The following is a 16,293-nucleotide window of genomic DNA, read 5'->3' as shown; positions in this document are numbered from 1 at the left end:
GGGCGTCTGAGCCGCCCAGGGCGGGGGGCGTCTCCTTCTCCCAAGAATTTGGTCAGCATGTATAGAACAGGAGATGTTTGGGGAAGAGCTCAGGGGGAGAAGGGAGAAGTGGCATTCCAGGGGAGGAGAGGGAGAAGGACACATGGTAGAAATACTCCCAGAAAGAGACTTTTTCTTTGAGTAAAGCAGGATTGCTCAGGCTTGCCTAGCCATAGCCAGCCTAATCTCAGTAGTTGGGAGGCTGAGACAAGAGGATCGCAGGATCGCCAGCCTCAGCTAAACTAATGAGATTCTGTTTCAAAATAAAAAATAAACAGGGCAGAGGGTGTAGTAGCTCAGGGATAGAATGTCCCTGGGTTCAATACCCAGTACCAATAAATAAATAATTTAAAAAGGAACCAGGCATGGCAGTGTACGCTTGTAATCCCAGTACTCAGGAGGCTGAGACAGGAGGATCATGGGTTTGTAACCAGCCTCAGCAACTTAGTAAGGCCCTGGCAACTTAGTGAGAGAGACCCTCTTTTAAAATAAAATAATAGGTGCACGTTTGTAATCCCTGCGCTTGGGAGGCGGAGACAGGAGGATCGCGCAGGTTTGAAGCCAGCCTTGGCTGGCTTAAGAGACCCTGTTTCCGAATAAAATATAAAATAGGTCTGGGAGTGTAGCCCAGAGGTAGAGGGTTCCATCCCCAGTACCATAAAAAATAATAATAGTAATAGTAGTTGGGCGTGGTGGCACACGCTTGTAATCCCAGTACTTGGGAGACTGAGACAGGAGGATTGCGCAGATTTGAAACCAGCCTCAGCTACTTAGTGAGGCTCTCAGCAACTTAGTGAGACCCTGTTTCCAAATAAAATACAAAATAGGTCTCCGAGTGTAGCCCGAAGGTAGAAAGCCTCTGGGTTCCATCTCCAGCACGCACGCACACACACACACACACAAAAATAAAATAATAAAATAGGGCTGCTGGTGTCGCTTGGAGGTAGAATGCCCTTGGGTTCAATCCCCAGAACACACACACACACACACACACGCACACACGCGCACACGCGCACGCACACACACACACACACATGCACACACACACTCCTTTGTTGGGAAGCAACAGGACAGGAATCCCCCTGGCTTTGTGGCTTGCATTACTCAGGACCCTAATGACCACAGGGAGCCTGCGGGTTTGGGAATGGGTCCTAAAGCAGGTTGGGAGGCTGGACTTGCGTGCCCTGAGGACAGCAGAATGTTGGTGGCCCCAGCCCTGCTCCTTCGCTCACCCCCTCCCTCCCTCTGCAGCATGCCCCAGGATTTATCCGAGGCCTTGAAGGAGGCCACGAAGGAGGTGCACATCCAGGCAGAGAATGCCGAGTTCATGCGGAACTTCCAGAAGGGCCAGGTGACCAGAAAGGGCTTCAAGGTATGTGTGGCCCTGCGGGGCCAGCCCTGGGGGGGGACATGTGTGTGCCCCAGGCTCAGCCCAGTGGAGAAGCGGGGACTAGGGCCAGCGATGCTGAGGGCTTCTCCAGGGGAGTTAGGTTACTGACGGTGACAGGAGGCTCTAGAGGACAGGTGATTTACCCGAGGCCACACAGCAAGTTCAGGGCAGCCCAGGCAGCGGCGGTCATCAGCTAAGTACCCATCCTGCATTGGACACAAGCTTGGTGAGAAGGTGAAGGAAAGGCCCAGAGAGGTTAAGTAGTTAAGTAACAAACAGAAAGTCACACAGCTGTAAACGAATGGGAAAGGCCGGCGTCAAGTCCAGACTGGCCTCCTTTAGGAAAGAGCCTGTGCTCCTGTCCCAGTTCCAGCTTGCCTCGGAGGCAGGGGGTGGCGGGCTTCCTGACCCTCGGGACCTTTTCCTCAGAGTAGGACTAGGGCACCCCCTCCAGCTTCCCCAGCCACCTTTTCCTTATCTGTGAAACGGGGTTTCAGCAGCAGGGTTTTCTTAAGCACCCAGTGTACGCCAGGCATTGATTTTGCTATTCCCTGCCTTGGTTGTAACATTCGTGCAGGTCTCAGGGGGGTGCTGGTGTTAAGTAGCAGTGCTGGGAAGGGCTGGTTCAGGTTGACCAGAGAGTGTGGGGAGCCGGATCCCGCCACTCCTGCCACCCACCCTGTTTGCAATCCGGACCCTCCCATAGCCTGCTCCCAGCTGGAGGTACCTGATTTGCAGCTCTGGGGGGCCCTGACTATGTGCTGTGGATAATGAGTCTCTCTTGCCTTCCCACCCCCCTTCCTTACAAAGATGACATAGGCCAGGCATGATGGCACACGCCCGTAATCTCAGTACTTGAGAGGCTGAGAAAGGAGGATCATAGGTTCAAGACTACCCTCAGCAATTTAGCCAGATATTGTTTCAAAATAAAATGAAAGAAACAGCCAGGCGTGGTGGCGCACGCTTGTAATCCCTGCGCTTGGGAGGCTGAGACAGGGGGATCGCACAGGTTCGAAGCCAGCCTCAGCTACTTAGTGAGGCTCTCAGCAACTCAGTGAGACCCTGTTTCCAAGTAAAGTATAAAATAGGTCTGGGAGTGTAGCCCGGAGGTAGAAAAGCCCTGGGTTCCATCCCCAGTACCACAAAAATAAATAAATAAATAAAATAGGGCTGGATGTGTAGCTCAGATAGAATGCCCAAGATTCAACCTCCAGTACAGAAAAAAAAAAAAGATGACACAGGCCTATTTGCTGTGCAGCTGGGGCCACAGGGCCAGGGAGGTGACCACTGGACTGTGCCACCCCAGACACTGTAGCCTTTGGACTTTGCCTGCAAGTTTTACAGAATTGGGTGTGAGCACCCAGGGCTGTGCGGGGACCCAGAGTGGCTCTTACATGGCCTCTGACCGCGCTGTGCCTGGTGGCCTCCCTTAGCCTCCACCAGCCCCGCACAGTGCAGCTGGGTTAACCCCTTCGCTGTAGGAAGGAACCCAGGCTTGGCTTGCACGGAGTCCCCAAAACCTGGGATCATTTCTTGCTCTAAGTTAGAAAAGCTGAGGCCAGAGAGAGCAGGTGTTTACTCCTGGCCACACAGCTCAGCACGGGCCACGCTGATGCGGGAGCATAGAGCAGGGTCAGTCATCCTCAACGCCCCAGCTGCTTTTGTACCAAGAGGGCTTTCTGCCCTCTCAGGGAACAGGGGGGCTTCCATGAATGTTTATGACTCAGAAATGACTTAGAAACCTCAACCAGACCAGAATGCCTTCGCTTTATCCTCTTAAACTTTAAGCTGGAGTATTTTTTGTTGTTTTGTTTTGTGGTACGGAGGATTGAACCCAGGGGCATTCTGCCTCCGAGCTACACCCCCGGTCCTTTGTTTCTGCTTTGAAACAGCATCTGGCTAGGCTGCCGACAGTCTCACTATGTTGCTGAGGCTGTCCTTGAACCCGCCTTCCTCCTGTCTTAGCCTCCCAAGCACTGGGACTATAGGCCAGTGTCACAGAGTATTCACCTGCAGTGGTACTTCCCTGAGCCCAGCTGTGTTGGGCCTGTCACAGCGCTCAGCTTCCAGAGGTGGCGGTGTTCAGGGTGGACCCCCGGGGAGGACAGCTGCCCCCTGCGGATGGTCACTGGGGGCGCAGGCCAGGGGCACCTGGCTGGCCTCCCGCGAGCACTCTCCCTCCGCTCTTCCCCTCCTCCAGTGCGTGCCGGCTCCCTCTCCCTAGCGCTGTCCCAGGCTGTCCATTCCCTGTGCATTTCAGTGTCTCACGTCCTCTCTGAGCCTTAGCTTTCTGTTTTTAGAAAATGGAACTAGAAAGCCCCTTTGGGATTTTTATTTTTATTTATTTTTATTTTTTATTTTTTGGTGGTACTGGGGTTCCTGGAAGCCCTTCTACCTCGGGGCTACACTCCCAGACCTATTTTTACATTTTCATTCTGGAAACAGGGTCTCCTAAGCCAGCACACGGCTGGCTTCGAACCTGCGCGATCCTCCTGTCTCCGCCTCCCAAGCGCGGGGATTACAAGCGTGCACCACCACGCCCGGCCCCTTTGGGATTTTTATAGGAATTAAATTAGCTGCGCGCAGTGGTTCACATCTGTAACTCCAGCCACCATAGAGGCTAAGGCAGGAGGATTACAAATTCGAGGCCAGCCTGCGCAACTTAGCCAGACCCTGTGTCAAAGTGAAACAAATAATATTAGAAGCTGGGCATGGTGATGCTTGTCTGTAATCCCGATACTTGGGAGGCTGAGACAGGAGGGTGCCAGGGTTGAGAACAGTCTTAGCAACTCTCAGTGAGACTTTCAGCAACCTAGTGAGTTTCAAGACAAAAAATAAAATAAAAAGGGATGGGAGTGTAGCTTAGAGCTGGTACACTCCTGGGTTCTTTCCCCAGTACCACACACACACACACACACACACACACACACACACACACACACACACACACAAATTATGAAAAGGATTTGGGAATCTGGGTGTGGTGGCCTATGCCTCTAATCCCAGTACTTGAGAGGCTGAAATAGGAGAATTGCAGGTTTGAGGCTACTCTCAGCAATTTAGTGAGACCCTTAGCAACTAAGCAAGACCCTGTTTCCAAATAAGAAATATAAAGAGCCAGGGTGTACCTTACAGGTAGAATGCCCTGGGTTCAGTATCCAGTACCAAACCAAAAAAGGGGGCGAGGGTAGAGCTTAGTAGTAAAACAATTGCCTGGCATACACAAGACCCTGGAGTTAATCTCTAGCCCCTCAAAACAACAACAATAACAACAAGGTTTTGGTCGAGAGAGTGCAGAGAGGAGTTTTTCTCTGGTGAAACTCTCGGGCTGCTATTTGCTGAGGTCTGGAAGGGCCCTGGGCGGGGCCGCTGTCCAAGGCCTGGGGATGGCACACCACCCGCTCCCCTAAGCAGAGGCCTGACCTGCTTGCCCGTTTGCAGCTGGTGATGGCTTCCTTGTACCACATCTACGTGGCCATGGAAGAGGAGATCGAGCGCAACAAGAACAACCCTGTCTACTCCCCCATCTACTTCCCGGAGGAGCTGCACCGCAGGGCCGCCCTGGAGCAGGACATGGCCTTCTGGTACGGGCCCCGCTGGCAGGAGGTCATCCCTTACACGCCAGCCACGCGCCGCTACGTGGAGCGACTCCACGAGGTGGGCCAGCAGGAGCCCGAGCTGCTGGTGGCCCACGCCTATACCCGCTACCTGGGCGACCTGTCAGGGGGGCAGGTCCTCAAGAAGATTGCTCAGAAGTCTCTGGACCTGCCCAGCTCCGGTGAGGGCCTGGCCTTCTTCACCTTCCCCAACGTCCCCAGCGCCACCAAGTTCAAACAGCTCTACCGCTCCCGCATGAACACCCTGGAGATGACTCCCGAGGTCCGGCAGCGGGTGATCGAGGAGGCCAAGGCTGCCTTCCTGCTCAACATTCAGGTGAGGCCCTGGCGCCTCCCCGCTGCTCCTCCTGGGGGGTGGCTCTGTGCAGGGACTCAGCACCAAGCCCAGTTCTGCCTCCAGTAGGCTGGATGATCGTGGCAGATCCCTTCCTCTCCCTGGTGCTCAGTTCCCCCGCCGCAAAACGGGGATACTAATAGCACCTGCATCTTAGAATTGTGAGGGCGATGTGCGTTCACACAGGTGAGCAGTCCCGGGTGAGCCCCTCATTTTAGCAACTGAAATTAGGATGCCTGAGCCAGGCACCGTGGTGCAGGCCTCTAATCCCAGTACTTGGAAGGCAGAGAAAGGAGGGAACACAGGTTCAAAGCCAGACTCAGCAACATAGTAAGACCGTCAGCAACTTAGCAAGATCCTGTTTCAAAGTTAAAAGGGCTGAGGGGAAGCTCAGAGGAAGAATGCCTCCGGGTTCAACTTCTAGTACTGAAAAATAATGATGGGGTGGGGCAGTCACAGTGGTAGCAGCCTGTGACAGCAGCCCGGTATGGTGGTGCATGCCTATAATCTCAGTACTTGGGAGGCTGAGACAGGAGAATTGCAGGTTTGAGGGCAGCCTCAAACTTAGCGAGACCCTGAGCAATTTAGCAAGATTCTGTTTCAAGATAAAAAATATAAAGATCTGGGGGTATAGCTCGGAGGTAGAACATACCTGGGTTCAATCTCCTGGGCCATAAAACAGCAAAAAAAAAAAAAAAAATGTACAGTTGTGTATTGTAGCCAGGCTGGCACTGCAAGGGTTATAGGTGCTGGAGACATGGGCTGTGTCCTCTGGGGAGACCTAGGCAGCTTGGGGACAGCTCACATCTTTCTATACCTGCCTCAAATCCAGACAGAGGAAAGCAGGGTTTGCAGGAGCCCCCAGAGGGTGAGTTAGGGGCACAGCTGGAGCAGTGGGGTCCCCTCTAACCCCGGTAGTGTTGTGTCCAGTTGCTGAACCCACCCACCACCAGGAGGCACTGTGGAGCCTGGGCTCCCTGCCTGGGCTCTCAGAAGAGTGGGGTCAGGTAGCTGTCACAGAGCGCCCCCCCCTATCCAGTTGCCCTGCCTTTCAGAAGGGTGTGGTGAGGGGAACAGGGGCTGGGACTCAGCCCATCTGAGGCCGGCCCTGGATCCTGGTCCTCCCGGAGCTGCGGGCGTCTGGTCAGCCAACCTAGCCCTTGTACGGCTCTCACCTGGGATGAAGCCCACAGGTGTAGTCAAGCGGAGAAAGTTGTTGCAAAAGGCCACGTCAGCTTGTGCTGTTTCAGTACAGCGAGCCAGTGCTTTGTGTAGGGACTCCGAGTAAGGGTGTGTGCGGCCATAGCCAGCTCTAAGTCCACAGCCATCACTGGTGGGGACAGGACGGGGCTGGGGTGGGGTGGGGTGAGGAGAGTGCTCCGGAAGAACAGCCAGGAGCCGGTTACCTGTGACATCTGACCTTGTAACACTGGGAAAAAGATACGTGCATGTTCAAGTTTTTCTGTCATTCCCATAATATTTTACGACCACACTTAAAACTGCCACCTGGGGCCAATGGCACGTGTCACCAAGCGGCATGTGTGTCTTACCTTGCAGCTATTTGAGGAGTTGCAGGAGCTGCTGAACCAGGACCCAGAAGACCAGAACCCCTCGCAGGCACCGGGGCTGCGCCAGAGGACCAGTGGCCCTGCGAAAGGTGAGCCTCGGGTCAGGGCTTCTCTGGGCTCTGTGGGAGGGGACCTGGCCCAGCTGTCTGTGGCATTCTTCATTCTCTGTCTTCCTAAATGAGAATTGGGATGCGGGCAAAAGGATATGGGGAGCCATGAAACTTCTCCAGGCATGGTGGTACGTGCCTATAATCCCAGTACTTGGGAGGCTGAAACAGGAGGACCTCAGGTTCGAGAAGACCCTCAGGAAGTAGTGAGATTCTCCTCAACCTAATGAGACCCTATTTCAAAATAAAAGTAAGCCGGGCCTGGTGGCGCACGCTTGTAATCCCAGCATTCGGGAGGCTGAGACCGGAGGATCACGGTTCACAGACAGCCTCAGCTACTTAGTGAGGCCCTCTGCAACTCAGTGAGACCCGGTTTCAAAGTAAAGAATAAAAAAATAGGGCAGGGGAGGCATGTAGTTCAGAGGTTGAATGCCCCTGGGTTTCACCTCCAGACCCACAAAAAAAATTGTTTTTAATAAAAATTAAAGTAAAATAGGGCTGGGAGTGTAACTCGTAGGTAGAATGCCCCTGGGTTCAATCTCCAGTACCACACACACATAAAAAAAAAATGAGTCAATGGGCTCGGCATCATGGTCCACACCCGTAATCTCATCTTAGAACTCAGGAAACTGAGATAGGAGGATCATAGGTTTGAGAACAGCCTCTCTAAGACTCTCAGCAACCTAGCAATACCCTGTTTCAACCCCCCAAAATAAAAAAGACTAGGGATTAGGCCAGGCATGATGGTGCACACTTGTAATCCCAGCATATGGGAGGCTGAGACAGGAAGATCATGCTTCGCGACCAGCCTCAGCTACTTAGTGAGGCCCTTTGGAACTCAGTGAGACCCTGTTTCAAAATAAAGAATAAAAAATAGGACTGAGGGTGTAGCTTGGAGGTAGAATGCCCCTGGGTTTCATCCCTAGTACCACCAAAGGAAAAAAAAAAAGACAAGGGGTGTAGCTCAGAGGTAGCATGCCCCTGGGTTCAATCCCCAGTATCACAAAAAGAAAAAAGGAAAAATTAACAGAGGTTGAGATGTCTTTAGTGCATTGACTCAGAAGTACTCAGAAACCCCTTAGAAATCAGGGGCCACTCTTTCTCTGGACTCCTTTTGAGATTTTGTTTTATTTTTTCCGTGTGCGGATGGAACCCAGGGCCTCAGAGCATGCTGAGGCTACCACTGAGCCGCACTCCTTCCTGCTTCTGAGGCCTGTTAAAGGCTCCTGAGCACTTCCCCTGCTATGAGGCAGGGGCGCTGGGGTCCTGTTTTCAGCTTTTAGCCATCGAGGGGATACTAGGAAGACATCTGGGTCTTGCGTGTCAGCCCTTCCCACAGACAGCTGTGGAGGCTGCAGCTGTAGAGAGAACATCTGGAGACTTCCAGAAAGACTCAAGTGCTCCGCCCAGTGCACCCTCTCTGAGCCTGTCACCCCTCGGGAGCGAGTGTGGCTTTGGGGGTGGGGAGGGGTGGGAGGTGGAGCCCAGCCTCTAGGGAGGCAGGCTGTTGTGGGCTACCGTGGCAGCCCTCAGCGCCAGCCCTGCCCACCTGGCCTGGCTGTGGCTCTCCTAGCAGTGCAGGCCCCTGTGGTCACCCCTCCTGGCTGACCCCTGCCTGGAAGGGTTGGACCTGGTCAGTCTAAGATTAGCTACCTGGTGTGGGTGAGGGGGCTTGGCCCTAATGGAGCAGCTGTCAGGATGTGGGGGCCAGCGCCCGCCCCAGGGCTCTGCAAAGCGAAAGCTACTGTTATACTAGTACTAATGTTTTTGGGTTCTTTTTGCCCTTTTGAAACTCGTTTTTTCATGATGCATGTTGTAGTTTTCAAAAGGCTATATATGCGGGCTCAGTTTCTCAGTTTGTGGGCCTGGGAGAGAACTCAACAAGCATGTGAGAGCTCTGGTTCAGTCTCTAGCACCAAAAGAAAACCTCGGGTTTCATTCCTCCTCCTCCTCCTCCTCCTCCTCCTCCTCCTCCTCCTCCTCCTCCTCCTCCTCCTCCTCTTCTTCTTCTTCTTCTTCTTCTTCTTCTTCTTTTTACAGTATTGAGGATGGAACCCAGGGGCATTCTACCTCCGAGTGACACCCTCAGCCCTATTTTTTATTCTTTATTTTGAAACAGGGTCTCACTGAGTTGCAAAGGGTCTCACTAAGTAGCTGAGGCTGGTCGCGAACCGTGATCCTCCTGTCTCAGCCTCCCAAGCACTGGGATTACAAGCGTGCACCACCATACCTGACTTGGATTTTTTTTTTTGTGTGTGTGTGTGGTACTGAGGGTGGAACCCAGGGGCTTTTCTACCTCCGAGCTACAATCCCAGACCTATTTTATACTTTATTTGGAAACAGGGTCTCACTAAGTTGCTGAGAGCCTCACTAAGTAGCCGAGGCTGGCTTTGAACCTGTGTGATCCTCCTGTCTCAGCCTCCCCAGCGCTGGGATTATAAGATTTAATTTCTGATGCGGTAGAGTGGCAGCTGTACTCACAGGAACAAAAGCTCCTGATTACTTTTCAGTAGGAAGGGGTCATGAGACCAAAACACTTGAGAACTGCTCCCCGTGTCAGAGGGCACCTTTACCATGAGCAGTGAGCACAGGCATGCCCGAGCCCCCACCGCTGTGGCTGGGCCACCTAGCCAGAGGCCCCGCCACCCCCAGGCTCTGGGTTCCCACCTCGCCCCGCCCCTCAGGGCCCAGGCCGGATTCACAGCCAGCTGGTCCTGCCTCAGAGGCCTCTGTCTGCTTCCAAAACCTAGGGGACTCTCGCTGTGCCTGAAGCAGTGGCAGGCATCCTGCTTGCCCCCTGTAAGTGATGGGGGATGAGACTGGATTTGAATTCCAACCGTAAGCCGGGCGTGGTGGCGCACGCTTGTAATCCCCGCGCTTGGGAGGCGGAGACAGGAGGATCGCGCAGGTTCGAAGCCAGCCGTGCTGGCGTAAGAGACCCTGTTTCAAAAATATAAAATAGGTCTGGGAGTGTAGCCCGGAGGAAGAAGGGCTTCCAGGAACCCCAGTACCACAAAAAAAAATAAATAAATAAAAAATAAATTAATTCCAACCGCAGAGGCTGGTAGACTCCACTCTCTAGCTCCTGTCCCGTTACCACCGTTCTTAGAGAATGTGTAAGAGTTCAGGATGAAGATTTGCAGCTCGGACCTAGCAGGGGCTGTTCTGGAGCCCTAAGCCCCTCTGCTCTGCTTACTGTGACGTCAGGCCCCCATGCTGCCCACCTGTCGTTGACCTCTGGACTTTCTGTTTCAGGCGCCAGCCCTGCGGAGACCCCCCGAGGGAAGCCCATACTCCACAGCCTCTCCCAGGCCCCACTGCTGCAGTGGGTCCTGACTGTCAGCTTTCTGGTAGCAACGGTCGTCATGGGATTTTATGCCATTTAAATGCAAATGTGCTGGCCCCCCGGGCCTCTGAACTCTGTCCAATGAAGGGTCTTCTTTCTGGAGAGGGGGAATCTCTTGGCTGACTTCTTTATCTTGGGCACAGGAGGCCCCTCTTTCTCTGGAAAAGAGGAAAGTGCCTGTAGCCTCTTCCCCAACCCAAAGCGCATCCAGCCAGCATCTGAACTTCTGGACTCAGAGCTTGGAAGATTCCAGAATAGCCAGTAGCCTGAACTTGGCATTTCCAGTTCCTGCAGCAGAGCCTCGAAGACGTGGCCAGAAGTGGCAGCTGCCTCGGCCTTCCTGGTGCCCGTGGTTCACCGTACCCCCGTCGATGTGGCCGTGACCGTTCTCCCCATGGGCCGTGGCAGTTTTGAGATCTATATCCAGAGATGTTGTGTCTTGTGTTTCTGTCTTGTTTTCATTGGCACCACTGTTTGTTCCTGGTTTAGCCTGAGCTGTGGTATTTTACGTTCCGTTGTTTTTATAACAGGGTTGGGCTGTCTTTTTGAGGGGCGGGTGGGGAGGGAGGTGTTTACCGCACTGTGGCCTTGGTGTCTAACTTTTGTGTGAAATAATAAATGACACTGATAGTAACTCCAAGTGTTTTTCATGGGCTCCGCGATGCTGGGGGAGCCACCCTGTCCCACACTTGCTCCTAGAACGCCCAGCGGGAGGGGTGGTGACAGCGGCCTTGGTGGGAACTGGTTTCAGATGCTGGGCTTTGATGGAGTCTATAGGACTTGAGTTTCGCGCGGGTGCTGGGCAAACCGCTGTGCCAACCCTGCTTGATGCGAGGCTCACCTTTGCTGAGGATCAGGTTGCCCTCTTAGACTGAAATGAGCAGATTCCGGGGTAAAACTTCTGCAGTCTGAGCAACGGGTTACTTAACCTTTCTGGGGCTCAGTTTTATCACCTCTGACGTTGAAATGGCGATACCTACCTTACCCATCTGCCTTGAGAAGCAGCTGAGATGCATGTTAAATGTCAACATTACATGCTCTGAGCCCCTGTTACGACAGGAGGGAGGACAATGTTTTGTGATTCTGGTGCTACAGGACAAGAATCACTTCAGCTGGCATATCCATGTTAAATCTCACAGCTACTCAGACCCCTATCTAAGGCCACGAAGGATTCCAACCAGGTCTCCTCAGCTCATACGAGAAAGCCACCAAATACTAAAGACAGCTTCCAGATCTGGGTGTGAAGCCACTCTGCTGAAGGTGTTCTGGCCAGTGCAAGGGACATAGCTGTCCTCACACCACCAATCTCTTTGGACTGGGAGTCAGGAGACCTTTGTCCCTAGTTCCGTCTATGCCACTAAGTCAAAAGTTAAGCATGTCATTTCGAATCTCATTTTGTTCAGTGGTAAAATGAGAGCGATCAATTCCCTCCCAGGGCTGGTGGGGGTCTCGTGGTGTCCACACACCTGTCTGCCAGCCCCGAGAGTCACCTGGGGATATGCGGCCAAGCCACAGAGCCCGAGCCTGATTCCAGGAGGCCCGGGAGATTCCAGTGGGCGACCAGGTCCAGGGGCCGCTCTCTATGAGACTGTGAGGGCCAAGCATAGACGTTCAGATGACAGCTGGAGCTCTCTGAGACCCTGGGCCCGTGTCCTCATCTGTGAAAGGGGCACTGAAATTCACTGTTGCAACAAGGAGAGGAAGGGAGGGAGAAAGACAAAGATCCCTGACTTCTAACAGGAGAAGAACTGAATACTTTTATCAGTTACCAAAAGACAGGAAAGTGGTATGAACCACGTGTGTGTGTGTGTGTGTGTGTGTGTGTGTGTGTGTGGTATTAGGGATGGAAGCCAGGAGCTTTCTACCTCCAGGCTCTACTCTCAGATCTATTTTCTATTTTATTTGGAAACAGGGTCTCACTAAGTTGCTGAGAGCCTCACTCAGTAGCTGAGGCTGGCTTTGAACCTGCGCGATCCTCCTGTCTCAGCCTCCCAAGCGCGGGGATTACAAGTGTGCGCCACCACGCCCGGCTAGATTGGCTTTTAATTAGTAATAACTATTGCAGTAGGGAAGAGATGAGCATAAACAGAACTCAACTTAGATTTGTACAAAGGCAACTGGCCTTTTATATTTTTTTATTTTTGAGTTACTGGGGGTTGGATCTCGGAGCACTCTACCACTGAGCTACATTCCTGGCCCTTAAAAAAATTTTTTTTAATTCTTTAAATTTTTTGTGATACTGGAGATGGATTCTAGGAACATTTCACCTTTGAGCTATACCCCCAGCACTTTTTTTTTTTTGGGGGGCAGGTCTGGGGATGGAACCCAGGGGCATTTGACCTCCAAGCTGCAGCCCTTGCCCTATTCTTTCTTATTCTTTATTCTTTATTTTGAAACAGGGTCTCACTAAGTTGCAGAGGGCCTCACTAAGTAGCTGAGGCTGTCCGTGAACTGCAATCCTCCAGTCTCAGCCTCCCAAATGCTGGGATTACAAGCGTGTGCCACCACGCCCGGCTTCCCCCAGCACTTTTATTTTTGTTTTGAAACAGGGTCTCACTAGGTTTTTGAGAGTCTTGCTACATTGCCGAGGCTGGTCTCAAACCTGCAATTCTCTTGTCTGAGCTTCCCAAGTACTAGGATTACAGATGTTTGCCACCACGCTTGGCAATTTTTAATTTTTAGACAGGGTTCTTCTCGATAAGTTGCCCAGGGTGGCCTCAAACTTGTGATCCTCCTCCTCAGCCTCCCATGTCTCTGAGATTACAAGTGTGTGCCACCTTGCCCAGCTGACATTTTTGTGCCCTATAAACATGCACATGACCCTGTAAAAGTGCGCATGACTCCGTAAATAGGCGTTTCTGTGACTGTGGCAAAAAGAACAGAAAGTTCTTTTCAGTTCTTCATGGTGGGGGCTGGGAATGCAAAGAAAAGGGACACTATACAGCCATCCATGTTCTTGCTTTAGAGTGCCAGCTCAGGGTTGCCAAATCTTCCAATTCTTCAAGCTAGGCTGGAAATTCGACCATGAATTTATCCCATGGTTTTTTGTTGTGTGTGTGTGTGTGTGTGTGTGTGTGTGTGTGTGTTTTACTGGGGATGGAACTCTGGGGCCTTCTACCTTTGGGCTACACTCCCAGACCTATTTTATTTTATTTTTTTGGAGGGTCTCACTGAGGTGCTGAGAGCTTCACTAAGTAGCTAAGGCTGGCTTTGTTTTTTTTTTTTTTTTTTTTTTTTTTTTTTTTTTTTTTTTTTTGGTGGTACTGGGGTTCCTGGAAGCCCTTCTACCTCTGGGCTACACTCCCAGACCTATTTTTACATTTTCATTTTTGGAAACAGGGTCTCCTAAGCCAGCGCGCGCGGCTGGCTTCCAACCTGCGTGATCCTCCTGTCTCCACCTCCCAAGCACGGGGATTACAAGCGTGCGCCACCACGCCCGGCTCTAAGGCTGGCTTTGAACCTGTGCAATTCTCCTGTCTCAGCCTCCCAAGTACTGGGATTATAAACATGCGCTACCATGTCCAGCTTTCCCATGGTTTTAAGAATTGCCAAGGCTGGGCGTGGTGGCACACCCTTGTAATCCCCGCACTTGGGAGGCTGAGACAGGAGGATCACACAGGTTCAAAGCCAGCCTCAGCTACTTAGTGAGGCTCTCAGCAACTTAGTGAGACCCTATTTCCACATAAAGTATAAAAGTATAAAATAGGTCTGGGAATATAGTCCGGAGGTAGAAAAGCCCCCTGGGTTCTATCCCCAGTAACACACACACACACACACACACACACACACACACACACACACACATTGCCAAAGAATTTTAAATCTACAGTTTAAAAACAAAACAAGCCAGGCGAAGTGATTCACACCTGGAATTCCAATATTTAAATAGCCGGGAATCATAAATTTGAGACCAGCCTCAGCAACTTAGTAAATCAACAACCTAGGTAGATCCTGATTTAAAAAAAAAAAAAACAACAACAACTCAGATGTGGTGGCACATGTTTGTAATCCCAGAATTTGGGAGGATGAGAGGAAGATCACAGGTTTGAGAACAGCCTCGGTAAGTAGTGAGACTTGCAGCAACTTAGTGAGACCCTGTTTCAAAATAAACAATAAAATAGGGCTGGGGGTGTAGCTCAGAGGTATAACACCCCTGGGTTCAATCTCCAACACCACAAAAATTAAATACATTAAAAAAGGGTGTGTGTGTGTGGTTCAGAGGTTAAATCTCTGGTACAAATAAATAAAAATAAAAAAGGGCTGAGTTGGCAGGGCATGGTGGCACGTGCTTGTAATCCCAGTACTTTGGAAGCTGAGACAGAAGGCTCCTAGATTTTTGGCCAGCTTTAGCAACTTTTGAGAGGCCCTCTGCAGACCTTATTTCAAAATAAAATATAAAATAGCCAGGCGTGGTGGCTCACGCTGTAATCCCAGCATTTGGGAAGCTGAGACAGGATGATCATGGTTCAAGGACAGCCTCAGCTACTACTTAGTGATGCAAGGCCCTTTGCAACTCGGTGAGACCCTGTTTCAAATTAAAGAATAAAAAATAGGGTTGGGGATGTAGCTCAGAGGTAGAAAGCCCCTGGGTTCCATGCCTAGTACCACCCCCCCAAAAAAAAAATATAAATTACGGCCTGGTATGTAGCTCAGAATTATAATGCCCCTGGGTTCTATCCTCAGCAACACACACACACACACACACACACACACACACACACAGAGTCTAGCTAAAATGTAGTTAGCTAGTATATTACTCTTCAACTGCCTGCACTTTACCCACCTCTGAGTATATACTTCTTTCCTTCTCTCTCTCTTTTTTTTTATTTATTTTTTGTGGTACTGGGGCTGGAACCCAGGGACTTTTCTACCTCTGGGTACTCCCAGACCTATTTTTTATACTTTATTTGGAAACAGGGTCTTACTAAGTCACAGAGGGTCTAAGTTGCTGAGAGCCTCACTAGATACCCAGGAGCTTTTCTACCTCCAGGCTACATTCCCAGACCTATTTTATATTTTATTTGGAAACAGGGTCTCACTAAGTTGCTGACAGCCTAAGTAGCTGAGGCTGGCTTCGAACCTGTGCCATTCTCCTGTCTCTGCCTCCCAAGCGCACCAAGCCCGGGCTTTCCTTCTCTTAATAATAAAATCAGAGTCCTGTATGGAGCAGTCACAGCTCGAGAAGACACAGCAGATGAGGGTGTGTGTGTGTGTGTGTGTGTGCTTTTACACACCCTCAGCTGCACCCTATATAATTTCTGAAATCCTAATGTTTTCTGCTTAGGGTTCTGGATGGGGCAATTTTCTCAGACTTTAGAGAGGTGTAAGATAAGCGCACCAAAACCCCTACCCCCCACCCCGCCCCGTCCGCCATCTTCCGGCCGCTTCTCGCCGCCAGCGCGGTCGCCGCTTCCTTCCTAGTCAGAAGTTTCGCGCCAAATTGCTCGGCGTACAAAATGGAGCCCGGAAAGAGGCGTGGCCTGACGTCAGAAGCGCAGTATCCAATCCTATTCCGCCCCTGGCCCGGGAGGGCGGAACTCTTGGCCACAGAGCGGCCCAATCGCTGGCCGCAGGACGCCGGCGAACCAATGGGAGCGCACGGGCGGCGCCGTCCGAAGGCGGTGTCTCCTTTTTCCCGCGAAACTCGGCGCTGAGCGTGGAGGTCCGTGTGTCCCCGGTGTGTGTGCTGGAGGAAGCCGGGAGGTGAGGCGGCGGGGCGGGGGAGTGCGGCGGGCAGGCGCCTGCTTTCGGGGCGCAGCAGGGTGGGCCGGGGCTGCTCCTGGGGAGCGGGGCTGCGGTCCGGCCGGGCAGCCGCGTCGCCCCGCCCTGACCCGGGGCCCGGCCGGCGTCACCCCAGCCCGCTCCAGCTCTGTGTCCCTGCCAGGCGCAGTC

General features: G+C 52.1%; 1 protein-coding gene across 1 annotated transcript; it reads left to right on the top strand.

Moving 5' to 3' along the window:
• Positions 1-1,291: 1,291 nt before the first annotated feature.
• On the top strand, positions 1,292-10,441 carry HMOX1 (heme oxygenase 1; the record flags this gene model as incomplete). Its single annotated transcript, XM_080706233.1, has 4 exons — positions 1,292-1,411; positions 4,871-5,362; positions 6,938-7,037; positions 10,311-10,441. The coding sequence occupies 4 exons, from the start codon at positions 1,292-1,294 to the stop codon at positions 10,439-10,441; spliced, it is 843 nt and encodes a 280-aa protein (XP_080562359.1).
• Positions 10,442-16,293: the final 5,852 nt, after the last annotated feature.

This window comes from Muscardinus avellanarius (assembly GCF_963383645.1).
Source record: "Muscardinus avellanarius genome assembly, chromosome: 11".
Lineage (NCBI taxonomy): Eukaryota > Metazoa > Chordata > Mammalia > Rodentia > Gliridae > Muscardinus > Muscardinus avellanarius.
This window is presented reverse-complemented; position numbering and strand designations above follow the sequence as displayed.